We start from the raw sequence: 24,327 nt of genomic DNA on the forward strand, positions 1-24,327 counted from the left end.
ACGTGAACACTTTTGGATATTTTCCTCTCCACTGTACCGACACGACCTGATGTTCATTCGCATATTGCCCCAAGGCACAAGGCAGACTTTCTACTATCTATTGGGACGCAAGCATTGTTGTCATATACTCAGCTCTGGCTCTCTGTCCGACTTCATGTTGTACCCACCATGCTGCGTAACGTGTATTGCCAGCCGAATTTCTCGCCCTCGTCTGTCATCTCGCCCACGACGCCCATCTATATCTGTTTCCCTTGCCTGGCTTATTGTCTCTTATCCTTGGTTGTATATATCCGCCTTGATATTGTACACGACTTGTCAATTCTGCTATGCCTTCGGTTTCCTCACCGATGCCTTCACACTGATCGTGCCTCTAGTTCTCGGTTCTTCTTCTACTGTTCGCGGCGATGCCTCCCCCCATGCATGTGGGCCATACTCTGATATATTGTGGTCCACGCGCTTTCAATGACATAGCATCATTGCGCACAGACCTTGGCCAGCCCATAAAGCATAGTTAGTCTTTTTGGAAGCACGTGACCGGATCCGCGTTCGCGTTGTGGTACTTAAGGTAGGTCGCAGTCTCGCAAGTCGTCTCCCCCACCCCCATCAACACCGTCCTGGCTCACTCACTCACGGACCGAAAGCAAAGACCTCGTGGGTAGTATTCAAACAATTTGTGAGTACTGATGTTTTCCATTTTTCCCTGCTATTTGACGCAACTCTATGTTCAAGCCCCTTCTCAACTATAACCGTTTCTCAGTTCGTCGCCATGACTTCTAGTGCCTTCAATATCAAGGAATGTACAGCGAAATGCAGCCCAATCATTGAACTCAGCCACCGCAAACCACATTATCTGCAACCCGTCTTTTTGACTGTCTCACCCTGCATATGGTGAGATCGCGAAGCTGTCAGGGTGGTTCATCATCCGAGACTGTATCTGGCGCGAGTTCTTTCACGTCATGAATAGCAAGTCTGAGGACTTGCACCGTCTCTCAGTCACATTTTTTGACCGCTTTGGGAATATCCGCCCGGGGATTGTACACGACAATTACCACAAAGGTCTCGGCACATGGGGCGAAGAGCTCAATGATGGAAGGCTAGTTCATATTAAAGATATAAAAGTCAAAGACGAGGTTTGTCTTCAATCCAATCTCGCATTTACTTCGATTGGTTGATTGATTTTCCTGCGGTAGCTTAAGCATACAGGAGTCGATTCTCTCTGTTTGGACTCTTTCCTGAAATCTGTGCATGTAGACGCACAAACCTTTGTCTTTTTCTCTCCCGGTAAAAGGCTCCCGGAGGGCCCCCTGAAGGAGCTGTACGACCGGCAGACTGAATTGTTCAGAAAGGTATGCATGAGAAGTTTGAAGTATACCTAGTACCTCGACTGACCTCGCGTTCAGTTTCATAGTACCTCGACTGACCTCGCGTTCAGTTTCATAGTACCTCGACTGACCTCGCGTTCAGTTTCATTTCCGCCGCGTTGGGCGTACAATGTACCTTGGGTACTGCCCAAACAAGGAGCACCCGTCGCGCCAGGTAGCTGCAGCTGATGACATCGGCGACTTCCATACCCGTCCAGAAGGTGCCGAAGCTCAGACCACTCATTGCACATCCTGGGTACGTGATGAATGGCGAGAAAACCTCGACGAAGCCGGGATGAAGTATCCCCTGCGGCTTTGATGTACAAGTCCACGCACGCTGAGGCATTGAGCGTATGCATCCATGCCACTCACGCTATGGCTCCCACTCTGGTGCATGAACAGGACGATCTCGGCTACACACCTTTGCATATCGCGGCGTCCTTGGGTAATGTGAGAGCGGTGCAGGATCTCATCGCGCTTGGAGTTGAGGAAGACCTTGCGAAGCGAGACTACGGAGACGGAAGGACGCCGCTCGAGGTTTGCATGAAGCAGGCGTGCGATTCGAAGGAGAAGCAAGAAACCTATGTCGAGCTAGACACAGACTACCTTCGAGTTCAGTGGCTTTTACAGCAAGCGATGGGATATCCAGGTCTCGAGAACGAGGTTCTGTACGTGCGCAAACGCAAGTTCGGATGCACGTGCGAACAATGTGAAGATGGCTGGCTGAGCCCCCGTATGAGGTTTCGGTTGTATTGTAAGCTTTTGCATCATCCAGCCCGCCTTTGCTTGTGACCCATGTCCGCAACTATTTTCTGTAGGCACTGCGGGTCAAGCATACGACTTGACGAGTTTTAGCTTCATACAATTCCCTTGCGGTCCAGAGGATGCACGGTTCGACCTCATCCTTCCATATCTCCCTGTCCCTCTCCAGCAGTATGTGACGAAATCGTTCTACAATGGCTACCGCACGCTCTTCAAGGCCATCTCCGCGACTCTCAGTAACACACAGCCCGAAATTTCCAGCATCCCAACTCGTCAGAACCTCCTTGACCAACTGAACCTATCCGCTCCTGTTCCAAGTGGCCTGGACATCTTGAGCGCCAATCACTATCTCGAAAAGCAGGGTAAGGTGGAGTATGCGCTCAATTGCGTCCTCAGCTGCGCGACCGATCAAAGCCCGTTGGGCGATTACACTTTCGATGGGATGTGGGATAACGATGAAGATGAGGACCGCGACTACCTTGATCTTCCGAAGTGTGCGAACGACCTCAATATCAGGCAAGTTAGCGTCAAGTTAGGTTTGGCTTCGTTGCCTCGTGGGGGATCCTGTGAAATCTAGGATGACAGAACGGAGAAGAATACTGAGTACTGATATTTCGTGACGAATCGGACTAATCCTTTGCCTACCAGATTACGACTCATGCTCATCAAATTACAATGACGCCGATTCGATGCCTCCTTACCTTTTCTTGTGCCATCTTACCGCAATTCTTCCCCGTGTAAATATCTTCACGACTGGCCCATCGCTCAATTGACAGCTGTGTACCGAGACTCCCGTGCATGTAGTTTCATTGCAGCTTATCTTGGAATTGCATCCAAGCCTAGAGCCAGCCGAGTCGCGCGACAGACCAACACCGCGTGAGCCCGTGTGGGTGTTGCATCGGTTGCTGGGCTCACTCGATAGGTGACTTCTCCCAACCCTAGATGTTCTCGCCGCTGCTTTTGGACAACTTTAGTGTAGGACCGCTCTGTATTGCGCACGGACCTGGTCCACGATCACGTGCCCAATGCACGTCGCGTCCGAATTTTCAAGTCGTAATACCACCACCGCTTTTGACTCACATCCACCGCCTTTTGATGATTTAAGGCGTAGCCCATTAATTCTCAAGATCGACTATCGAACCTGGATTATTCTGAATACGCGGCCCAATCTCGTACATCGCCCAATCATAAGCTGGTTTTTTGCGGTCATTGGCAATTATCTGCTCTCCAAAGTGTTCAAGTAGCCATTTTCTCAAAATGATCTTGATCCTCTCAGCTCCTGATATCTAGGTATCCATTGGCGCACCCTGTGAAGCCATACTACAGGAACAAACTTCTCTGAGCTTGCATCTTGCCGATTGATTAAATGGTATTAATCACTGCGCGAGCTCCCCGCGACCCTAGATCTTACTATCAAAGTCATGTTACTCCCTACTATGGGAGTTGATGGCTTGCCGCGGAATCGCTTTCCAAGATTCTCATTGCGCAGGAGTGATATATTCTAACTGTAAGCTTTTGTGGATTGCTAGCGACTTTGTTGACGTCTCGGGCGTCTGGCACATCGGCGAATGCCGCACAGTATATCATGATAAGCCCTCCTTGACTCGACCCGGCCCCCAACGGCCCCCAACCCCTCCAGCTCACATGAACCCATGGAATATTTGTAGACAACAGCTGTCGGCTTCGGCGGGCGTGCGCCTGGTGAAGTCATTCTGCTAGGAATTGCCTACAGGCTCTTGGTACGTGTGTCACACCCGGTCGTACCATGCGCTATAGTGAACAGTTTAGCTGCCTGACGTCCAGCTGTGGGGGTGAGCATCGTTTCCGTCTCGACTGTAAATGATAGGCCCCAACTCATACCTGGGAATTCCTCCCCTTCAGCTGTTGCCCTACAACTCTGAGCCTTTAATCCCACCTCCATATAAATCAATAGACACTATTCTATGTGCGTATCTCCTCATTCCCTTGAACTTTCTGTATGGCCCTTATGTGCGACAACGGTGCGGATAGAGACTTTCAAGAATTACTGCGAGCTGCGACAAGGGGAGATGTCGCCCTCGATTTGCCTGGAGGCCTTTGGTGTAGCGTGGTTCCGGAGTCGCCCTTGACCGAGTTCCGGACCCCTCCGACTGATGCTCAGACGGAATTCGACGCCATCCTTGGGATGGAAGCTACCATCGAAACCCATTTACCAGGCTCTATTCACTTCATCCATGGAGCTCAGAACGTTAACGTAGAGGATTCTAAGTCCCACTGTGCGTCAATATCTGCGATTCCGCTGCCATCATTCGTTAGATGTTGATTTAGACCGTCTAGCCTCAACACCAGACCATACGCAAGAGCCCGTGTACCATGTTGACTCCAAACCAGATCACCATCCCATTTCGCTTGTAGCACCCCATGGGCGTCCTCACAGCGATGCGGACAACTTCTCGTACCAAGATCTACACAATAGGTCTTTCGACTCGTCGAGTGTCAGCTTTCATCAAAACGCAGCTGCTGCCTCACCGAGTGAGGCATTTCCCAATCGATCTCCATCGCTTGGTCTCCCCCCAACCCCACTGAATCCTGGAGGTGCGTCGCTCATCAATTTGATGATACGCTGTCACACATGTCAATGTTCCACTTCATAGGAGACCTTGCGAACGATATACTTGTCCACTATGGTGAGTGTACTCTGAACAGATGCTGCTCCTAATCGTAGAACTGTTGTACTAGATCCCCGTGCCCTTCCATCTGCCATGTCATTCATTCCAACCCAAAGTGGATCTGAAATCTTGACTATCCCACACCAGCCTGGACAATTGCGTGTTAACAGTGATTACGGCCACGGTAGCGTTAAGAAAGCTGCTTTTTATAAAGGTGAGATCGGTTTACATTCCCGACGTTTAGCATGTCTATGTACTCACATAGTTTAAGCCTCGCATGTTCCCGTTGACGAGCACGTGGTTCATACTCAGACAGAGACAACGATTGGCGGAACCTACTTAGAGCAGACATTTGGTATAGATGGCGTAAAGTCACTGCCGTTCGAAAACCCTTCCGATCCTGTGATACAGACAGCACCATCTCCGCCCGGCCGCCCCGGCCACGTCTTTTTGCAAGATCTGTTCGTGCCCTATGACAGGACAAAACGGACGTTCCAAGAGCGTTCTATGGGCACCTTACATTTCCAGATTTTTTACCGGTTTGAACTAATGGATTCCTTGGCCATATCTACAGCCTCGTGGTTGGCCAGGATCCTACAATTCACAGCTCTCCACAGCGAGCAAAGAACGTGTATCAATCGACTTGAAAAAGCTGATGAAGCTCATCGCAAAACGCACTCATCAATTCCTCGAGAAGTCAGTATTTGCGATCAATGATCATGTTCCTTCATCCGATGGGTTCCGTCAGACCTTCGCTGGTCCACCCGATGAGGTTCTTCTTATCGGGTATACCTTCGTATCGAAAGGGGTGATAATGCCAATTCTCTATTTCCCGTCCGGATGGAGATGACCGCAAGGGCCTTCCCTTTCTCATGTCTTTCAGTCGAGATGCGGATTCGATGGGAAACTAGTATAATTGACTAGCGCTTGACTACTGATGTGACAGCCTTCTGTATCTCATTTCTTCTTGGGACGGCTACCCATTCCGAGCCGTCGTATCTACTCTCGATATGGAAAAAATCCATATATACGTACATCATATTTTCATACAGGCAATTGACTTCGATTTCACGCACAGCTAGAAGATTGCAGCCGTTGTCTCGACGTATTAATTTTAGCTAAGCGAATCGACATATAGTATATCTCAAGCACCTGCCTGAGAATCAGGATGAGGTGAGTTGCAGGAGACAAGGGAAGAGAGGAAGTGAAATGGTGAGGATGCAAGGCCTTCCCGTCAATGAGGCACATTATTTTCTCAGACGGTCGGGCCCCTGTACACCTTCTCTATAACGGCCACGCGCTCGTTAGCCTTGAGGCCTTGAGGAGTTAAGCGGCATCTCTATGCATCTGCTGAGGGAGAGACTCCCGCAACACACAGCTCTCTATGTACAACTGTCTCTGCAGCATGCATTCTTCTTCGCACCCTGAAACTCCTCTTCCCTTTTTAGCTCATTCATGTACTCTTGGTGTACATTCGGTCTACTCGAACATTCGATGGTCTAGGCACAGCAGGCAGTTCATCAAGTGGGGTTTGGCTTTACAGGCGACGCGGGGCAGTGGTTTCCATTGCCCGCCTCAGCAGGGCTAACAATTCGGGTCTTGACTGGACCCTTTACTCGCTACATACATACGGTACCCATCTCCATCTTTACTTTGACCGCCACTGGTGTTACGCCACGCAGGATATCTCTGTGTCGATCGTTTTCTATAATAATTAAATGCGGGGCAGTGGTTGAGCGTGAAGTGGAATCGGGCTTAGCTGGGCAACTTCTTCGAGCGGCGGGGGTTCAGGCGTCAGCGAGGTCAAGTTAGAGGCGGGAAGCTCCACTAGATGTTTCCCCGAAAGCTACTATTTTTAGGGCGAAAATATGACCTTCGGAAAGCTGCGGGCATTCATGTCAAGTCGTTACCTGTCCTGTCGTTACCTCCGCGAGCCTCCGAGCACTTCCGAGCATCGTCTGCCTTCTTCCGCACCATTATACACTCAGCGTCACTCCTGTCTTCTGCCAGCGTCTGCTTCCGCGCTGCTTTCGCTTCTCTTTCGGCATGTCCCTCAGCGCTGCGGAGCTTGCTAATCTTGTGCCAGACAGGCATTCACGGATTCGAAACATACGCTTCAATGAACTTGATCTTGTCTCAGCATTTTCGTGCAGGGATCGCAAGATTGAACTACACACGCACATGAAGGCAAGCCACCTTCTCTATCATCTTGGCTCCAAAGTCTTAACAGGTGACCATTGGGATTCCATGTGGCTCACATTAATACCCGCTTCATGCTAGAAGGCACTTATGAAGCCGAAGGTAAAAGCAGCTCTTACTGTAGCTCAATCTTCGAAAGCAATCGGTCAAAATGTCAGTATTTGATTTTTTTTTTGCAAATGTAATGTATTTCATTGATTCTCATGTATCTAAACTACTGCAAGTGCCCGCGACGAGTAAGAAATAGGCAGAAACGAGCAGAAACCTGCGGAAACGAGAGAATTAGTGTGACATTGTGTGACAAATTATGACAAATCATGACACACGTGATCATCCCTGTCGGAACTACTCTTTTTCTGAGTGAAAATTGGCAAAAGTTACTATTTTTTTGGCTGGATTTTGAGGGTTTTGATGGGGAAACATCTAGTGGAGCTTTCCGGGGCCTCAAGTCAGGCCCGCACACATCGACGAGCTGGTTGCTCCTGCGAATTCAGACATACCTCAGGATGTCGTACGCGTCCTTACCACGTCAGCCACAGGGATTGACCATGAGGACGCACTAGCCCTGAGAGTTGGGTGCGATGGTCCACGCACGCGCTCGTCTTGTAGGGACGGGAGGGGAAGTGATGAGTGGGGCACGTCCGTGGTCTGCGTTTGTCTCGTACGAGATAGACGCGGTCGGCGGCAGGCGACACACCTCACCGAGTTCCCCTCTCTGCAAGGCGTGAGCATCAAACGAAGTTCCTAGACTACCCTCGGGGAAACGTCGACGAATGCCCACGCGCCCGGCCAGATCTAGAATCCCTATGCCTTCGAACAACATCGGCGTCATGGCCAATCTCCGCGAAAGTGACGGGGGATCGCACCCTAGAAGGATTTTGGAATGCAAGAGGCCTGTCTTCTCTCTCCCACGACAGCACCCACACTGCCTCCCTATCAATGAAAAGAATTGCACACTCGCGACCCACTGCCCTTTCACATTCCCTCGTGGCCGCCCGCTGAACGATCTCGATGCTCTCGGGCTCTTCTTAGTTCCATCACCTCGCTCCGCACTGACCCTTTTGGCACCACTCTTTTTTTTTTTTTTTTTTTTTTTTAATCAAAGCATTTATATCCCGCACAGCGTAGCGCCAGAGGCGGCATTATGTAAGTAAGAGTAGGCAACGAGTATCGTAGCGCGTTGAGGGTTCACTTAAGACCCGGTCTGTCCGCCCTGGGGAGGTGGGCAATGAGTTAAAGGTAAACGGAGCAGAAGTTACAGTATTGCTAGTAAATCCTCCGCGTTGAGCGGGGCGTCTTCGAACGTGAAAGCAGATGGGTTATTTCTAAGGAATTGAATAAGACCGGGGAGGGGGTCGTGACTAGATAGGTATCTTGCGACCGTGAAGTCCGGCGGGCGTTGATAGTGGGTGCACCCGAATAATATGTGCTTGCGTGTTTGTGTCTCGTGGCACCAGTTGCAAGTGGTCGTTTCGAACGGAAAGAACCTGGACCTGTACTTTTGGCACCACTCTATGCACGCGTGTAATCCAGTATTCAATCAACGGGATCCGCTTGCATCCCTAAATGTTATTCCATCTACAAGTCATGTCCACTTCCAGGGACAATACTTACTATTATCCTAATTCTGGAAGATTGCAGAGCAAGAGCCCTACAAGACGCTCAGAGTTCAGTGTGTGTCGAGGAGTGTACTGCATTTCTATGAGGTCCGCTGACTCAGCGCCCGCGTCCCTCGCCGTGCACACCTCGAAAAGAAATGCAACATAATAGGACCACCCTGAACCACTCCCGCTTCGCAGGTCTCACTCTTTCGCACTCTCCACTGCTTATGGGGCCCGTGAGGTGTAGCATTACTATTTAGTTGGCACTACAGCTCTGAGCCTTTAGTCAGATTCTTCTTAAAGCACACTTGCAGGGTGTTCTCTGTGCGTATCTGCTCCTCGCCCGACCTTTCTGTTTCTGCACGGTCTCCATGTACAGCGAAGCTGATACAACCCTTCAAGGATCCTTGCAAGATGCGACACAGGGTGATGTTAGTGCACTCAGTGGGCTTTTCTGGTCCGGTTCTGCTCTAGATCGGTCGCCTGCCCAGTGCTGGGACCCTCCACCTCATCGTCAAATGGCATCGGACCTTGATATCCATTCACCACGCTCATTTCACTACATGGATGGAACTCAGAGCATCTTCAGCGTAGGAGATTCTGGCTCACACTGTACGTCGATATCACGATTTTGCTGTGGTATGCTGATGCTGCATTGCTCCAGACCGTCTAGATACAGACATCGTCTCGCACCAAGATATACACAATACCTTTTCTCATGCACCAGGTATCAGTGACCATCAAGACACAACAAATGCTGTGTTTAGTGAGTTTTTCCTGATCGGGCTTCTCGTCAAGCCTTCAAACTCATTCCCAGGTGAACACTCAGAAGCACCTCCTTCTCGAATGCCTTCAGAGGAAAGTACGCATCCTGGAGGTGCGTCGCTCATGTTCACTTTTTCAACATTCCATTTAACAATATATCTAGCGAACGATATACCTGTCCGCTATGGTGAGTGTACCTTCGAAGGCCGTCGTCTCCGATTGTAGAATTGCTGGCAGATACCGTGGATCCCCACATCCTCCCTACGATGCCGGCATCCTCAACTCAAAGTGGACAAGCGGGCTTTCCTATCCCACACCAGCCTGCACAGCTGGCTATCACGGCGAACCTTGACCATGGAGGTCTTGAAGATGTCAATGTTAATCAAGGTGTGTTTTCTTTTCCGGGTGTTCCTATGTCGATGGGCTAACGGCCTACTGCTTTCAGGCCCGCATGTGACCATCAACGACCTGATGGCCCATCCTGAGACACAGCGAAAGGTTCTCTTAACTCACAACCAGCAGTCTGAATCATATCTGGAGCGGACGTTCGGTAAAGAAAATGTTAAATTGCTCCCGTTCCAAAATCCTTCGGATCCTATGATTAAGATTTCGCCGCACGTTTCGGACTCTCCCGTGCAAATTGTCGAGCAAAAATTATTCATCCCCTACGACAGGACGAGGAGAGCACTTCGAGAGCGTTCTCGTAACCTTCTCCCATCCCCAACCTTCTTGAAAAGCGATGATGGGAGTATCGGTGTGCGTCTGGGCCGTGCTACGCAGGGGCAGGGCTTGGATCCCGATTCAAATTATTTATCGCCGGTAGGGGATCGTCAAACTTTACAGTTGAAGATTTGGGTACGCTAGTCGCTACCTCCCCGTCTTCCGTGTTTACTCAATCGGCCATCATTGTTCGCAGATTAGTGATACTGCAAAGCCCGATTTCGACAAGCAACTCTCAGTGACACGCTTCACAGACTTGAAGACGCTGATGAAATCAATCGCCAAGCGTGTTCACCAAATTCTATCGGTACGTCAATCGTGATGTCTATACCTTGAATTTTATCAACATACTTTCACTAGACCGGGCCTTGTCAAGTTGATAGCCCGGACGATTATGTTCTCATCGGGTACACCTTTGTATCCAAGGGCGCTGTCATGCCTATCCTCCGGCGTCCTCAGACTATCATCGTTTGAAACCGAGGCCAGTATCCTCCACGCATCGTCTTTAAGAATCTATCAACAAGGCCCGTGACTGTCGAAAGAAGGAAAGAAGTGTCCGTTCCGCATTTTGAAAACTTGGCGCTAGTCGTCATCTCGTTCCTCCATTCTCAGCAATAGATTCTCAACAATTGCATAGTTCTGCATCGACCAAGCATTCATCAACATACGGCTGGCTCACTAATATTCAATTTGTGGGGGAGAGCACACATCACATGGTGATTCCACAAAGATGCCATTCCCCGTTCTTCCCCCATCGGTCTGTAGCGGTGCTTGTCCCTTCGTCGTGTGTCTTACGCATGCGCCTTTTTTTAGAGACCCGTGAGAGCCCCGAGGGCTTATCCTCTCCCATCATTGCGCATCGCGCGCCGCAGGGCGGTATATACCATCGCGCCGCCGCTCGACTCGAAACAGAAACGAGCAGATCCAGGATCGGACACAGCAAGTAACGTTTGAAGCATATCGAAGATCGTCATAAGCGCCGGGCGTGCAGTATATCAAGATCGGGGAATGGCAACGCTCTCCGGTATGCTGTAATGTGTGTGATCCTAATAGACACGGTCAATGAGTGCGCAAATGGTCAGGCTGCTAGTGTGCTATTCGGATCCCTAAGCGCCTACATCTTCTATACTTTGGAAACAAAGAAACCAGATACGTCCTTGTCCGCCTGCCCCCCTGCAACACGCACAACCTGCTCTCTTACTCTGCCACACTCGCGCCTCTTCCTTGTCCATTGCCACATGTTATCCACTCACGAGCGTATGGCACCGGTGACAGGCGAATTGGATGTTGTACGTGCATATCATTATTGAAGGCCAGTCGCCCATAGTTGGTCTCACCTCGTACTTATGACCATTTGGACGGCTGCATGATTCACAAAGACGCCGTGCGGTGCGTCAACAGATCGGTATACACTCGTCCGACAGCGATGGAGGCACTCGATGGAACGAAGGGGGACGAGGAACGAGGCACTATCCGAGGCGTGGCGTCTCCTGATTCCCCTCAATTACAATAACTCATACTCCAAACTCGCGAGCACAAACGCTGCTGCTCCCTTGAGGTCATTGATATCAATGGCCTGCGAGACATAGTACTAGGCCAGCCAAGACTCATCAGCACGCACATCCCGCATCAAGATAGCGAAACGCACATCGTAGTCATTCCCTGGCTGCAAGCTCCCAACGACGACAGTGTTGTTCCAATTCATCGTCCCATTCCGCTGCGGCAATACCCAGTTCTCCGTCATGTACTCGTATGCCTTCTTCATCGCCATGATCTTTCCCCCGTCCGCGTCCTCCACGAGCCCAGTGCGGATCGCGCGCAGGACGGCGTACACGAACATTGCGCCGCCGCTCGACTCGAAGTAGTTCCGCGCGAAGCCTGGCTTGGACATCACGAGCCACCAGACGCCCGCCGCCGGCGCGTCGCGCTGCGCCGCGGCAACGAGCCGTGCGACGAGCGTGTCGAGGATTGCTGCGAGCGTCTGGCGCGCGGGGTGCGAGAGCGGGAAAAGAGGGATGACGTCGACGAGCGCCATCATGTACCACCCGAGCGCACGATCCCAGATCTCGGGAGAATGTCCGCGATCGGGCGACGCCCAATTCTGCACGTGCGAGTAGTCGTAGCCGTGGTAGAGCAGGCCTGTGTACGTGCTGTTCGAGTCCGTCGACGCGAGCGTTTGCAGCGTGTTGTTGTACATCAGGGTGAACTGGAGCAATATATCATCTAAGAGGATCGTCAGACCAATACCGGAGATAGGCGGGTCATAGCTGCACTGACTCCACGCGGTCTGATTATTTGGTTGAAATGCAGCAGTGTACGTGGCGTAGAATACTTCTCCCATGTAGATACCGTCGAGCCAGCCTGCACCGAACTGAGCACAAATACGGGACGAAGGCAGTTTTCGCACATGCCTTGATTCGGGTAGATAAGTTTGTGCCAGAATTGACCTTGCGCAGTTCGCGGATGCGTGGCTAGCTGTCCATGGAAGACGTCCGCTGCCTTTTTGTATTTTTCTTCTCCCGTCTGGCTGTACCTGGAGCCAAGTCAGGACAAAAAATAAAATCACAAGATACCGAGGCCTGAGATGAAGCACACAGATAAATGAAAGACGGGCCCACTCGCAGCGGGTCAAGCTGATATTGTGAGACACTACAAAGGACATCCAGCCGCATATAAGCATGGGTTCAAAAAAGCACAGTTGCCCAACTCAATGCACTCACTTGTACCCGCCTCCAACGCTCCCATCCGAGCCAACGACGCGATCGACACCGGCCTTGATATACTGATAATAGCTCGCGTTCCCCGTCTTCTCGTACAACAGCCTCAGCGCCCATTGGAACTCGCCGTGCTCGTAGCTCACAACAGGGCTACCCATCGCCGAAAGTCCGTTCCCTTGTCCGCGAGACATGATTGAGCCCGCGGCATAGGTCGAGTATCTGGTGGCCCGCACAAAAGGAAAGAGCGCAGCCGCAGCTGCGAGGAGAGACCAGATAACCATAGTGTATAGCGACCTGGGAGGGCAGGGATGTGCGATGCCCACCTTATATTATACAGCACTGATGTTTGGCATCCAAGCCCCAAGGACTATCCTCGAGGCAAGGCTTCTGAAGATCGGCCCGCCATGATATTCCGACAAGCTGCTACACGATCCAGTTTATGTTGCGCGAATAAAGAAAAGAGATTGGAAGAAACACCTCGATCATAGACTTGGAGCACGTTTTGAAACATATCACACCGAAACGAACTCGTTCATGAAATTTCGTGCAGGCAAGACTCGTCAACATTATGTGCCATTAACCCAAAGTCCACAAGAGTCCACCGTAGAGGAGGTCACAAGGCAAGGTAATAAGAGGAAAGCCAAGTAGCGCGTTAGGACGCGTGATGGTGGCCATGACCGCTCGTCGGGCCGGCAAACACCAGATTTGTGTTCGGTATACGCCGAGATGTACTGGAACGGGTTTCTCAAGATTATTTCGCAGTATATACAGGATCTGAAGCTGAAACTCTGAAGGCCTAGGATACCAAAGAGAACGAAGACAGGAAAGGTAAAGAACAGATGGCATCCAGGCGTACGAATTCATGCGAGGCAATGCGCAAAGACTCAACCCGAAAGCGACTCACAGCAATCAAGACAAGCTGCCGGTCTGAGTGGCGGGAGAGAGCAAGCGAATGGACAAGAGCAACAAGAGTGGCAGGAATCAGGCTAAGGACGACTATCCAGCGAGGTCTATACTGGTCTATATGGTTTCCCCGAGGTAGTCGAGTAGATCGCCGTCGACTTTCACATCAACACCATGGAGTAGCTCGATCACAGATGACAAATAATCAGACCCAGACGAATCTGCCGAAGTAGTTGTGAGGTTGACAAGGACGCTTCCCCCTCCTTCAACCAAGTCTTCAGCGCTATCGCTGCGAGAAAGTAATCCAAGATCCAAGCGAGCTGAGGCGGACACAAGATCGGACAATGATTTCGGCGAAATATCCTCCAAGACCGCGGCACCAACAGAACCTCCATCGGCACCAACAGTAACATCAAAGTCATCGTAGTATGGAATTGATTCACTGCCGACGGGCGAAGGGTTGGAACCACCGTAAGGACTACGAGGCTGATGGTCGCCGGACACAGGGGAAGAAGTCGACTTCGGGGCCGCAATTCCAACTGAGGCCGCTAAATTCGCAGTCGCCGAAACGATGGCTGTGACAGTCACTCCGATATCGATGCTAGTCAATTCCAAGGCGTCTTCTAGGATAGTTGTTGTGCCATCGATAGCTCCCAATACAAGGGAGGTGTCGAGACGGCCGCGTATATCATCGTTCCGTTTGACCTGATTGACTGGGGGAGCGGAGGATGTAACGCCTTCTGGAATGCATGAATCTCTGGTGAGACTGATTTCGAAACCGTCTCGGCAGCGATTGACGACGCATCTCCCAGAGAGACATTGAACATCGAGAACATCCGAAAGAGCGCTGCAATCAATACCTGCCGGTTCTTGCTCAGAAGAAAGGGAAAATGGATGGGGTATCACGCATCCACCACCTGTAGCATATGATATATGAGCTGAATTCGGGTATATTTATAAGTTTGTCTTACAGCTCTGAAGCGTGACCTGGGTATCGAGACACTCAAATCCGGCGGAGCCGTGATCGACGCCGCAGACGGTTTCATCGGAGGTGCATGTCAGCTGTGCATCGTCCAACGTTCTCACCCCATGCGTATTGACTGCTTTAAGTTGCCTCTTGGAGCGAGGGATAGCAGAGCCGCATCCCTGCGACCACGGTTTAACAAGACCCTCAACAAGAAAACATAAGCAACCCACCTTAGGAAAATGAGCGCATTGACCGTTGCATTCGGAATATGGAGGTGGACAATCACAATGACCTCCGCGGGGTACGTACGGAGGATTGCAGCTATGGCCGCAGGGATCGTTCATAGAACACAAAGGAGTGGAATGCGCAGGGTACGTGCAGTGCTGTGAGCTGGGTGCTGAGTTTATCTTCAAAAATCAGGCATTAGCAGTCAAATTGCATGCAAAAGCGTCAGAAAATACTCGCGATTGCAGACAAAAAGGCATCGACAACAGTGTTGCCAAGCAAATCCGTGAGAACCTTCAGGTTTGCGTTTGTCTTGAGAGCAAGGGGAAGCGCAGAGAGGCACAGGCAGAGGTCAAGATCGGCGAGGATATCTGCTGGAATACCGATGATGTTGGTCTGAGCGAGGGTATCGGCGTCGATATATGCGCATACATCGAGTAAAGCGCGAGATTTATGGTGTTGGCGCAAAGGGCGGTCTAGACGAGCGAAAACGCAAGGGAGAACAAGATGCAGCGCAGAGAGCAGAGGAACAACTGATGTGAGACGCATAACTAGCCGACAGAGGTGGCTCAACAAAGAGGAGGTAGAGGAATATGAGAAACGGAAGGAGGAAGGATGTGGAGGCAAGATCGCATCCCAAGTATATATACCGTTTTCGAGTCGTCTAGAAAGGGAAGCCAAGTTCCCGATCGGCTACTCGTAACATGCACTTTGCTCGGGAAGAAGTACATAGGATCATGACCGAGATAACCGTTAAAAATCGAGGTAAACCAAGGTGTCCAAGAAAAAGGTTATGCCTGATTTTTTTGCTTGACGAAAAAACCTAGAGCATGTTCTCGGAGACCATTTGTGATAAGCTCGACAGTAGAATGATGCCACAAAGTTCCTGGAGAGTGAAGAGGAGACATCGTGACGTCGAGTCAAAGGAGCAGCCGAGGTCGGAGCTTGAAGTACACTTTAGTGCCGCTTCGGCAGCCTCCAAGTGCACTCCTCCCTACTCCTCCTAGCCTTGCTAACGCCTCTTTTGGAGTAGCTGATAGCTCGCGCACAGACTCTTTGCCTGCTCACCGGCCTTTTTGGTCTTTGAGCCTACGAATATCACTTGTGCGAGTCAAGCCTTCCGGACATAGAGACGATAATCTATATTTTCAGACACGTTCTGTAGCCCTGACGCGAAAACACCTTCCTTCCGGCCGTTTAGGCATGTATAACCAGCCAACTACAGGTTTCGTATTCTGTTCGCTCTACGAAGTCACTATAGGTCACAATCCCTATTCGATGAGCAACCTCGTTCTGGCCCAATCCTCCAAGTTCTACGTTATCATTTTTTCATCGATCGTTCCCCACCTACGCTCCATTTCTGTCAGGAGTCGCTCCCATCGTCCTCCATCCCACACTTTGACCTGTTTCCACGCCTCATCCCGACTGATGTTCCGAATCATCATAAGCACTGCGGTCACTGCAAAATCTGCGTAGGTCACTCCCGGCGGCTGGAACACGGGGATACCATTCGCAGATCTTTCCACCTCGTCCCTCTTTTCAGTCTCATAAAATTTCTCGCCTGCTTCTGCTGCCTGTGCAAGCACCTTGAATGCTGCGCGGAGTTTGGCCCACACCTTCTCCCGCTCGGCTTCTCCGTGCACCTGCAGATCCTCCAGCCGCTCCAGGCCTCGAGACTTCGGCTTGCGGATCGCATAGTCGACCTGATCGATCGGAAGTTTCGTATCGTATAGCGCGAGGGTGAAAAGATCGTAGAGTGGAGGCTTGAGCACGTTTTGCACGTGGTGTTCGACGAGGGCGTGCAAAGCGCGTGATCGCGCAGGGAATAGCTCGCGCGAGTGGGGGTAGTCGTCTCCTGCTCCCGGAGCAGGAAAAGATGCCTCCGGGTATGCTTTCTCGAGGTACTCAATGATGTGAGTCGAGTCTGTGAGACGCACGGGCTCAGTAGAAGCTTCGTGAAGCTGTGGTGTATAGTCGATCAGAGCTGGAAGAGTGTAATGGGGACCGCCGTCAGACTTCGTTCCGGATGCTGGGATACCGTTCTCGATGCATGTCTGTGTCGCGAGGGACGTGGGCGTCCACCGGGTGGTGTAGGCGAGTCGTTTGAAGTTGAGTACGAACCTGAGAGCTCGTATCCGTCCTTGGCTGTGAGCTGGACGTCATTGGTCGAATGGGGTACTCACCGGAGCTTCCATGTATTTGGAGAGGTCGGGATCCCAACCTGCGTCGGTATGTCGAAGAACATGATCTTGGTAGGGAACTTTTGCATGGCCGATGGAGACACTGTGATTGTCCACCACAGCTGTTCAATGTTAGGGATGAAAGGTGAACCTGCCTCCAATTGTAACCTTTTATATGATCCAGGGACTCATCGGCGCGTGATATACGCTCTGGATACCCGAACTCGACTTTACCGGATGGTTTCTCTCGAAGCAGGTAAAAAAAGCTACATTTCAACAAATGAGGAGAGACAGCTGACACGGAAAAGGTCAGTGAGAGGCAGGTCGCTATATATACATCGCGACATAGATGCATGCGTTTTCAACAGCTTTCCGAGTTGACAGTAGGCACGACGCCTTGGCCATACTCACATCAGGGCTGGCAGAGCTGCAGTTCGTCAATTGCGTTGTCAAGCAGCTGAAGGCATTATGCAGGCAAATTTGAATGCTCAAAAATGGACCATGCGCCGACCTCTGACCTGGTGATGAGCTAACACTAAATGAAACACTGCAGCAGAATAGATGTCGACATCGTAGGGATTTGGTAGACAACGCACATTGATTCTCAATCATAGTCTCTCGATGTCCTAGCCGTGTAGTCTGCTCAAGAAATTGTTTGATAGTTGAGGACAAAAGTGGCAGCCTAATTTAGGATGTTCCAATCTCTCAGTCCAAACACTTGACGTGGATGGCATGAGCTATAACAACAGCTTTGGTGATTCTCCTTGAGCCTTCGAAGTGGTCTCAGGATGCCTGTGTCTGATCGAGAAGAGCGTTCAGCAGGAGCTTCTCGAGTGTTTAGCAAACAGCACGCGCCAAACAAGTGCACACCGAAGCTTATTCCTACTGGTTGAACAAAAGGCAACGCCTGTAAGTTGTCTTTTGAATGCTGTCTCCCAACGACAAACTGCCTTTATCAGAAGTCATGCATTTTGGTATTTTCAAGAGGCGCTCTCCGAACAGGACAATGGCCTTCTCATTGCAGCTTCTTGTGTCTTTCCCAGGCTCAAAATACCCGTGTGATGTCCTCATTCGGATCGTGCAATCCGCTGGATAAGTAGCGCGATCTGTCCCCGGCAGGCGTCGGCATATTGTGATGATGGCAGAAGCTCTGCACTGTGCAGACGCCCTACAGACCACGATTTCGCTTTCGCCGCTCTTCGACATCGTGGTGAATCTTGTGACGTGTCGATGCTTGTTTCTCGTTGTCTCCGTGCGTCTCCTGCGAGCAAAGGTGCACTCAGGCGCAGTTTCTTCACGAACGGCGCGTCGTCTAGCTCTTCTAGGAAAGTGTTGACGGGGGGAGTGGTAACATTACTCATCGGCGGCGCCTCTGGATTTGCGCTATCTGACTATCTTCGCTCTCACAAAGCGGGCATACCAATCCCTCAGCCGACGCATCCCACTAAGCCTCAATATGGATCTGAAGCTGACTTGACTAATGCCCTTGACGCTTTGCGCAGGGCATTCCCTGACGACAACATCGTGTCCACGGATGAGGGCGAGAGGCTGTCTTATGCTCTTGGTGTAGCTTATCCTCCACCCGGCACGTTAGCATTCAGTTGTCAGAATTTCGCACTGCATGGCTTACACATCCTTTCATCCGAAGTCACACCTCACAGGGTCGTTGTGCACGCCCGTTCCACCGAGGACGTTGTCACAGTGGTTAATATTTCTCGTAAATTCCGCATACCAGTTGTTCCCTATACTGGTGGGACAGGCCTTGAAAAGGGTATCGAAGGGGTAAAGAGCTTGCCGCCTTTCTTCAAGACGTGTGCATACTTCTGATGCTGATTTTGTGATGTGTAGTTGAAATCAGGCACTATTTGCATCGACCTGTCTGGAATGGATAGGATTCTGGAAATAAATGGTTGGTGTATTACGCAACGTTTTTGATGCTACCGTATAAATATCTGTATTTTCAGAGGCAAACGCAGATGTCGTCGTTCAGGCTGGCGTATCCTGGAATGTCCTTAACGACACGCTCAAGGAGAAGGGTAAGCATACTTCTAGACATATTAGCCTAATCACTAAGAAATACCCTATGCATAGGCATTCCTTTATTTTTCCCTGTGTGTGCAGGTTCTTATTATCGGAAATTTTCGTTCATGTCATCTTAGCTTGATCCAGGACTAGGCGCAACAATCGGAGGCATGATCAGCACAGGATGTTCTGGAAGTATGTCCAATGTGTTTAGCTTTCCATCGACCTGATATCTGACAATTTTCAGCAAATGCAATGCGATATGGTACTGCGCGAGGCGAATGGATATTGAATATGGTGAATGGTCATCATTAAATTCATATCATGTATTTTGTTTGATCCGCGTTCTATCACGTAGACTGTCGTCCTCCCATCTGGCAAAGTTATCAAGACTAGACAGCGCGCCCGAAAATCCTCTGCAGGTTTTGACCTCGGTAAATTGTTTGTTGGCGCGGAAGGCACGCTAGGGATAATCACAGAAGGTAATGTTCTTGATTTCAACATGATGTGTTCGCTCACCATCAAAATAGCTACTATTCGTCTTGCGCCAATACTCCCAACAACTGTAGCCGTCGTTCAGTTCCCTTCTGTCCGTCATGCGACAGAAGCTGCTTGTGAGGTTCTTAATCTCGGTGCACCAATCCGTACGTACAGTGCCTCATCCCATGAATACCTCGTCCGCTAATATGTTGGAACAACTCAGAATGCGTCGAACTCCTTGACTCAAATTTCCTGCGTGTCCTCTCCACATCGCCCTTACGTTCCACAAGCTCGCGCGGTGTCCAAGACACACTGTACATTAAGATTCAAGGCGCACCCTCTCTTCCCTCAGCCCCGTCCGCAGATATAGACGCACAGATGTTAGCCACATCGACATTGATGGAGCACGTCATGAAGAAGCACGGCGCGACTGGATATCAACTAGCGAAGGACCGAAACGAGGCAGAAGCGCTCTGGGCGGAACGACGAAGTGCCCTGTTTGTGCTGACGGGATACGCGCAGGAACGCGGGCTCGTGGGCTACGGAATGGACGTTTGGTGCGTGCATCTCTTCGAAGACTTGCCATGTGTATTCGGGGGTTTGACGCCGTATTGGATATATGCTGCGTTGGTTGTGCCTTTACATGCACAGCGTGCCGGTCTCGAAGCTCCCGGATCTGGTCGACGTTGCGAAGAGAGAGTTCGAGAGAGCTGGGCTGTTTGGGCCCATCCTAGGGCATGTGGGCGATGGTAAAGTGATTTATCTGCCGCGCGGCGCGCCACCATGCTCATTTCAAACGCGCGCGAAACCCTTTATCTCTTCGTAGGCAACTTTCATGCTTTCCTAACATACAAGGACGAAGAGGATCTCAAGCGCGTCCACGCGGTGGCTGACAAAATTGTTGAGACAGCCATCGCCTTGGAAGGTACATGTACGTCGTTGATTTCCTCTTAAACATCATAGTTAGTGATGACTGGAGGACTGCAATGGTCAGGTACAGGAGAGCATGGTGTCGGGACTGGAAAGAAGAAGTACTTCAATTCGGAACTGGGAGCTGAGACCGTCAAGACGATGAAGGGGATCAAGGCGACTCTAGACCCACTTGGGCTGTTTAATCCTGGAAAGGTAGGACTGTCATGGATCTCGTCAGACACCTGCGATTGAATTATATTTTCCTACTCAGCTATACCCAGAGTCGCTGGATGAGTAAAGAGTGTATCGCCTACTATGTACATCATCAATATGGGTCTCGTTAACCCTCCAAAGCTTCACCGCTGTGCAAGAACTATTTTTGGAATGTCCTTGTCGATCCATGCTGGCTCTCGCAGATCCATCGGTGAGTTTATTTTTCGGAGAAATAGACATTCGAACCTCGGGGACATGAGTGAAGCATCACGCGCTTTGTGAAACATATGGCCATGCTCCATACTCGTTCTGACTGCAGTCGACGAGCAGAAGCTGAGACTCCATCTGACCTTGGTCGTGTGCGGATCGTCACTGCTCTTGCGGGCCGTCCACTCTAGCAGAATGAGGCGGAACATTGTGTTAATTTTGTATACCACCGCACATCTCATCTGACTGTCCCTAAAAGTCAGTATGACAGCAAATTTTCTCCATTCCTCCTTGAAGGTATATTTACATTGGCTTCCGCTTCCACTTCGAAGCATAGTCGTTGTTACGAAACTGCCATTGTTTTTGGGATATATCAACCTCACAGATTTGGAGACTGCCTTCAATACCACAGAATCTATACTTTTTCGAACACAACAGCCGACCTTCGCCTCGATATGTCTCTCCTAGTCTTCTTATTTTCCCTCCCTCTTTTCGCTCTTGCTTCGCCTTCTGGACACGTTCGTCGTCAATTTGACATAACCGTTCACTGTGGCACTTGGGACAGTGTCACAACTGGCCCTTACAGCATCAACCTCGATCAATGGGGTGCAACTGGTGCAACATCTGGGGAATCCTGTGCGCGCTGGATATCACTCAGCGGTACGACGGCGTCTTGGGTCAACAATTGGACATGGACCGGCGGAACGGGCGTGAAGAGCTACACAGACCTCCAGCTCAACGAAGGAATCAATCAGCAGCTTTCCGCTATTAGAAGTATGCCAGTGCGTCTACCATCACTCCTTTCAAGCCACAGAATTATTGATGTCTTCAATGGTGTATATAGTCGAAATGGTCTTGGAGCCAGAGCACGAGTGGATCTATTGTGGCCAACGTCGCGTACGACTTCTTTACGTCCACCTCTTTTAGTGGCTCGGCCTCGAATGAGATTATGATTTGGCTCGCCAACTTCAACGCGGGTCCTATATCGTCTGTTTATGGATCAGACGGTTTGCCGACGCCTATCGCTAGCAGTATTTCTATTGCTGGAAATTCTTGGTAAATAAAGATCAGTAAGGCTCAGTGTGCTAGCTAACTCACCCATTCAAAAGGAATCTATATCAAGGCTCTAACGGGGCGAACAACGTGTTCTCCTTCTTGCCTTCAAGCAGTGGAACAGAGATCACAAACTTCAGCGGTGACATCTTCGGCTTCTTTGATGTATACTCTTTCTTTGACAACTCCTTCCAATCTTTTTGTCTTACCGATTTTTATCTCTGCCCAGTACCTCATCTCGAATGAGAACCTTCCGTCCTCTCAGTACCTCACCACTGCTCAAGCAGGTTCCGAAGCCACCTCTGGAACGGCTACCTTGACTACGTAAGTCCTCGCCGGTACTATATCAATGTGCCTCATACTGACCAGCTTCTTCAAACAGGACTGCCTATAGTCTGTCGATCGAGTAGTGTATATATGATTTGTATACCAGCCTTGTATTCATATGGTTTTCTATTTGCTGCATTCCGCATCTTCTCTTCAGGACGGTACTCATTATCAGTCTCGAGAACATATATAGAAGAAAGTCCTGGCCAACCACTCTCCGTTGCTACGGTGCTAACGGCAAGACCGCGCCGGCGGGCAGTAGCTGGTTGTCAGGTAGAATGAGTCATCTTGAGGCCCTGATCGGCCGCTGCCGAAAAGTAGCCCGTCGTAATTAGCCGACGCTCACTTTCTCCGAACTTCCTTTGAATCTCACTACTGAGACTACGGCTCAAATGTGTAAGGTTTCTCAATTGCTCTCCAAATCGACCTTCTTCTGTTCTTAATTCTCTTTGCATTTTTTCAGGTCGCAGTTCCGGCTGCACTTATTCCAGATGGTGCGCGATCGGGAAGGTCATAAACGTCGATCGGTCGACAATCATTGACCGTCTTGGCTACGCTGCACGCGGACACAGCGCGGACCGACCGTTACAACGGAAAGATTTGCTGGTCCAAATGGCCGTGACATGCATTCAAGGTATGCACATGGGTGTCCTCATCGATTCGCTTGATCCGAGCTTCAGAACTGTTCTCCCAGTCCCGGGGTGCATGTCACTGTTGCCATGGCCCAGTTGATTAGCTCCGGCATAGATCATATAAAGGCAAGGCCATGATTTTTCTCCGTTCAGCAGCTTTCTTATACACTTCCGGCCTCGCATCTGCGCATATTATCATGTTCCTTCCACTCATTACACTCACGCTCCCTATTCTTGCCCTTGCGGCTCCTCTTTCCCGTCGACTTGATACCTCGAGCTATTGTGGTCACTGGGACACCATCCCTGCCGGCTCATACACCGTCTTGCTTGACCAATGGGGCACCAAAGGCGCAACCGGACAGTCCTGTGCTCAATTGACCTCCCTCAGCGGTTCGAACCTTGCTTGGGTCACCGACTGGACGTGGTCTGGCGGAAACGGCATCAAGAGCTACACGAACGTGCAGCTTGACAAAGGCGTCAACCAACAACTCTCGGCTATCAAAAGCATGCCAGTGCGTTTTTGTTCTGTGTTTTTGAGTGGCCGTCGGATATTCAATCTATATAGTCGGCTTGGTCGTGGAAACAGACCACCACCGGAAAGGTTGTCGCAGACATCGCATACGACTTGTTCACCTCGACTTCGGTCGGGGGCTCTAACGCGAACGAAATCATGATTTGGCTCGCCAACATAAACGCCGGCCCCATATCATACAACTGGAACGCTGACGGCACCGCGAAGCCCGTCGCGACTGGCGTTTCTATCGAGGGACACACTTGGTACGTCCCAAATCCGAGCTGGCAGAAAGTAGATTCTCATGATCGATGATCAGGGATGTGTACCATGGCTCAAACAACGCCAATCCCGTTTGGTCATTCTTGCCAACCTCCAATGCCCAAATTACCAACTTCAGCGGCGATATATACAGCTTCTTCAAGGTGAAGACTATTTTTCCACCCATGAGGTTCCGACATTGATGCTTGGCATCTTTTCAGTACCTCATTTCGAAGCAAGGCCTTCCCTCTTCTCAATATCTTAAGACCGCACAAGCTGGTACAGAAGCAACCTCCGGAAGCGCAGGGCTGACAACGTACGTCGATAATATCAACATCTATATAGCTCTAAATATCCTTGGGCTATTAGGACTAGGTACAGTCTCGCAATCGAGTGAACCAACAGATTCCATATACTCGAATTCTCTTGATATGGTTATAATCCATCATCGTGTGCCCATTCAAAATGACGTTTCAACCATTTTCGTGAAGCGAGAGGCCTGAGGAGGCCTGAGCACGAATTTATGCCGAAAGACGGCCGATGAGATTCGAAAGTCATCTGAAGAAGCGATGAACGAAGCGATGAATCCAAGTGCTCAAGATAAAAAGGATCCAGCCGATGGATGTATTGACCGCTAGGCGGCCATATCAGGTAACTCTCA

The 24,327-nt window shown here is 50.4% G+C and overlaps 12 protein-coding genes across 12 annotated transcripts; 8 read left to right on the top strand and 4 right to left on the bottom strand.

Annotated features, from left to right (window-relative positions):
* Positions 1 to 872: 872 nt before the first annotated feature.
* Positions 873 to 2,700, top strand: HETIRDRAFT_330631 (uncharacterized protein; the record flags this gene model as incomplete). Its single annotated transcript, XM_009554304.1, has 5 exons — positions 873 to 1,130; positions 1,191 to 1,346; positions 1,465 to 1,661; positions 1,712 to 2,115; positions 2,195 to 2,700. Coding segments are annotated over 5 exons (1,521 nt in total), but the record flags the coding sequence as incomplete, so codon positions are not given.
* A 2,435-nt stretch (positions 2,701 to 5,135) lies between these two features.
* Positions 5,136 to 5,845, top strand: HETIRDRAFT_442435 (uncharacterized protein). The gene has a single exon (XM_009554305.1). It carries the CDS (start codon positions 5,279 to 5,281, stop codon positions 5,486 to 5,488), a length of 210 nt encoding a protein of 69 aa, XP_009552600.1. The 5' UTR covers positions 5,136 to 5,278; the 3' UTR covers positions 5,489 to 5,845.
* A 181-nt stretch (positions 5,846 to 6,026) lies between these two features.
* Positions 6,027 to 6,865, bottom strand: HETIRDRAFT_120386 (uncharacterized protein; the record flags this gene model as incomplete). The annotated part of the gene is made up of 3 exons (XM_009554306.1): positions 6,027 to 6,088; positions 6,399 to 6,476; positions 6,682 to 6,865. The coding sequence occupies 3 exons, from the start codon at positions 6,863 to 6,865 to the stop codon at positions 6,027 to 6,029; spliced, it is 324 nt and encodes a 107-aa protein (XP_009552601.1).
* An 84-nt stretch (positions 6,866 to 6,949) lies between these two features.
* On the top strand, positions 6,950 to 7,155 carry HETIRDRAFT_224210 (uncharacterized protein; the record flags this gene model as incomplete). The annotated part of the gene is made up of 2 exons (XM_009554307.2): positions 6,950 to 7,001; positions 7,052 to 7,155. Coding segments are annotated over 2 exons (156 nt in total), but the record flags the coding sequence as incomplete, so codon positions are not given.
* Positions 7,156 to 8,942: 1,787 nt separating this feature from the next.
* HETIRDRAFT_330584 (uncharacterized protein) lies at positions 8,943 to 10,530 on the top strand (the record flags this gene model as incomplete). Its single annotated transcript, XM_009554308.1, has 8 exons — positions 8,943 to 9,183; positions 9,236 to 9,337; positions 9,389 to 9,448; positions 9,500 to 9,523; positions 9,574 to 9,723; positions 9,782 to 10,191; positions 10,253 to 10,363; positions 10,417 to 10,530. The coding sequence occupies 8 exons, from the start codon at positions 8,943 to 8,945 to the stop codon at positions 10,528 to 10,530; spliced, it is 1,212 nt and encodes a 403-aa protein (XP_009552603.1).
* Positions 10,531 to 11,560: 1,030 nt separating this feature from the next.
* Positions 11,561 to 12,931, bottom strand: HETIRDRAFT_56790 (glycoside hydrolase family 105 protein; the record flags this gene model as incomplete). Its single annotated transcript, XM_009554216.1, has 6 exons — positions 11,561 to 11,647; positions 11,705 to 12,279; positions 12,334 to 12,417; positions 12,447 to 12,589; positions 12,652 to 12,705; positions 12,777 to 12,931. The coding sequence occupies 6 exons, from the start codon at positions 12,929 to 12,931 to the stop codon at positions 11,561 to 11,563; spliced, it is 1,098 nt and encodes a 365-aa protein (XP_009552511.1).
* A 1,486-nt stretch (positions 12,932 to 14,417) lies between these two features.
* HETIRDRAFT_56778 (uncharacterized protein) lies at positions 14,418 to 15,417 on the bottom strand (the record flags this gene model as incomplete). Its single annotated transcript, XM_009554215.1, has 3 exons — positions 14,418 to 14,593; positions 14,648 to 15,040; positions 15,105 to 15,417. Coding segments are annotated over 3 exons (882 nt in total), but the record flags the coding sequence as incomplete, so codon positions are not given.
* Positions 15,418 to 16,181: 764 nt separating this feature from the next.
* Positions 16,182 to 17,137, bottom strand: GST17 (glutathione S-transferase; the record flags this gene model as incomplete). Its single annotated transcript, XM_009554218.1, has 2 exons — positions 16,182 to 16,989; positions 17,052 to 17,137. 2 exons carry the CDS (start codon positions 17,135 to 17,137, stop codon positions 16,182 to 16,184), a joined length of 894 nt encoding a protein of 297 aa, XP_009552513.1.
* Positions 17,138 to 18,494: 1,357 nt separating this feature from the next.
* On the top strand, positions 18,495 to 20,678 carry HETIRDRAFT_237184 (uncharacterized protein; the record flags this gene model as incomplete). The annotated part of the gene is made up of 13 exons (XM_009554309.1): positions 18,495 to 18,648; positions 18,697 to 18,830; positions 18,897 to 18,957; positions 19,013 to 19,084; positions 19,140 to 19,159; positions 19,208 to 19,265; positions 19,318 to 19,367; positions 19,429 to 19,552; positions 19,601 to 19,714; positions 19,774 to 20,107; positions 20,202 to 20,299; positions 20,377 to 20,481; positions 20,545 to 20,678. Coding segments are annotated over 13 exons (1,458 nt in total), but the record flags the coding sequence as incomplete, so codon positions are not given.
* A 659-nt stretch (positions 20,679 to 21,337) lies between these two features.
* gh12.2 (family 12 glycoside hydrolase) lies at positions 21,338 to 22,345 on the top strand (the record flags this gene model as incomplete). The annotated part of the gene is made up of 5 exons (XM_009554310.1): positions 21,338 to 21,664; positions 21,727 to 21,938; positions 21,992 to 22,100; positions 22,165 to 22,259; positions 22,318 to 22,345. The coding sequence occupies 5 exons, from the start codon at positions 21,338 to 21,340 to the stop codon at positions 22,343 to 22,345; spliced, it is 771 nt and encodes a 256-aa protein (XP_009552605.1).
* A 380-nt stretch (positions 22,346 to 22,725) lies between these two features.
* Positions 22,726 to 24,141, top strand: gh12.3 (glycoside hydrolase family 12 protein). The gene is made up of 6 exons (XM_009554311.1): positions 22,726 to 22,896; positions 22,957 to 23,406; positions 23,460 to 23,671; positions 23,725 to 23,830; positions 23,888 to 23,982; positions 24,036 to 24,141. Exons 2-6 carry the CDS (start codon positions 23,092 to 23,094, stop codon positions 24,061 to 24,063), a joined length of 756 nt encoding a protein of 251 aa, XP_009552606.1. The 5' UTR covers positions 22,726 to 22,896; positions 22,957 to 23,091; the 3' UTR covers positions 24,064 to 24,141.
* Positions 22,728 to 22,994, top strand: HETIRDRAFT_330764 (uncharacterized protein; the record flags this gene model as incomplete). Its single annotated transcript, XM_009554312.1, has 2 exons — positions 22,728 to 22,896; positions 22,957 to 22,994. Coding segments are annotated over 2 exons (207 nt in total), but the record flags the coding sequence as incomplete, so codon positions are not given.
* Positions 24,142 to 24,327: the final 186 nt, after the last annotated feature.

Source organism: Heterobasidion irregulare, assembly GCF_000320585.1.
Source record: "Heterobasidion irregulare TC 32-1 unplaced genomic scaffold scaffold_13, whole genome shotgun sequence".
In the NCBI taxonomy this organism is placed as follows: Eukaryota; Fungi; Basidiomycota; class Agaricomycetes; order Russulales; family Bondarzewiaceae; genus Heterobasidion; species Heterobasidion irregulare.

Excerpts from the sequence above, each read along its gene's own strand:
- gh12.3 (XM_009554311.1), top strand. The coding sequence starts at position 23,092 with ATGTTCCTTCCACTCATTACACTCACGCTCCCTATTCTTGCCCTTGCG. Across the intron at positions 23,407-23,459 it reads CGGCTATCAAAAGCATGCCA|TCGGCTTGGTCGTGGAAACA; the intron begins GTGCGTTTTTGT and ends CAATCTATATAG. Across the intron at positions 23,983-24,035 it reads GGAAGCGCAGGGCTGACAAC|GACTAGGTACAGTCTCGCAA; the intron begins GTACGTCGATAA and ends TTGGGCTATTAG.
- HETIRDRAFT_442435 (XM_009554305.1), top strand. The coding sequence starts at position 5,279 with ATGGGCACCTTACATTTCCAGATTTTTTACCGGTTTGAACTAATGGAT.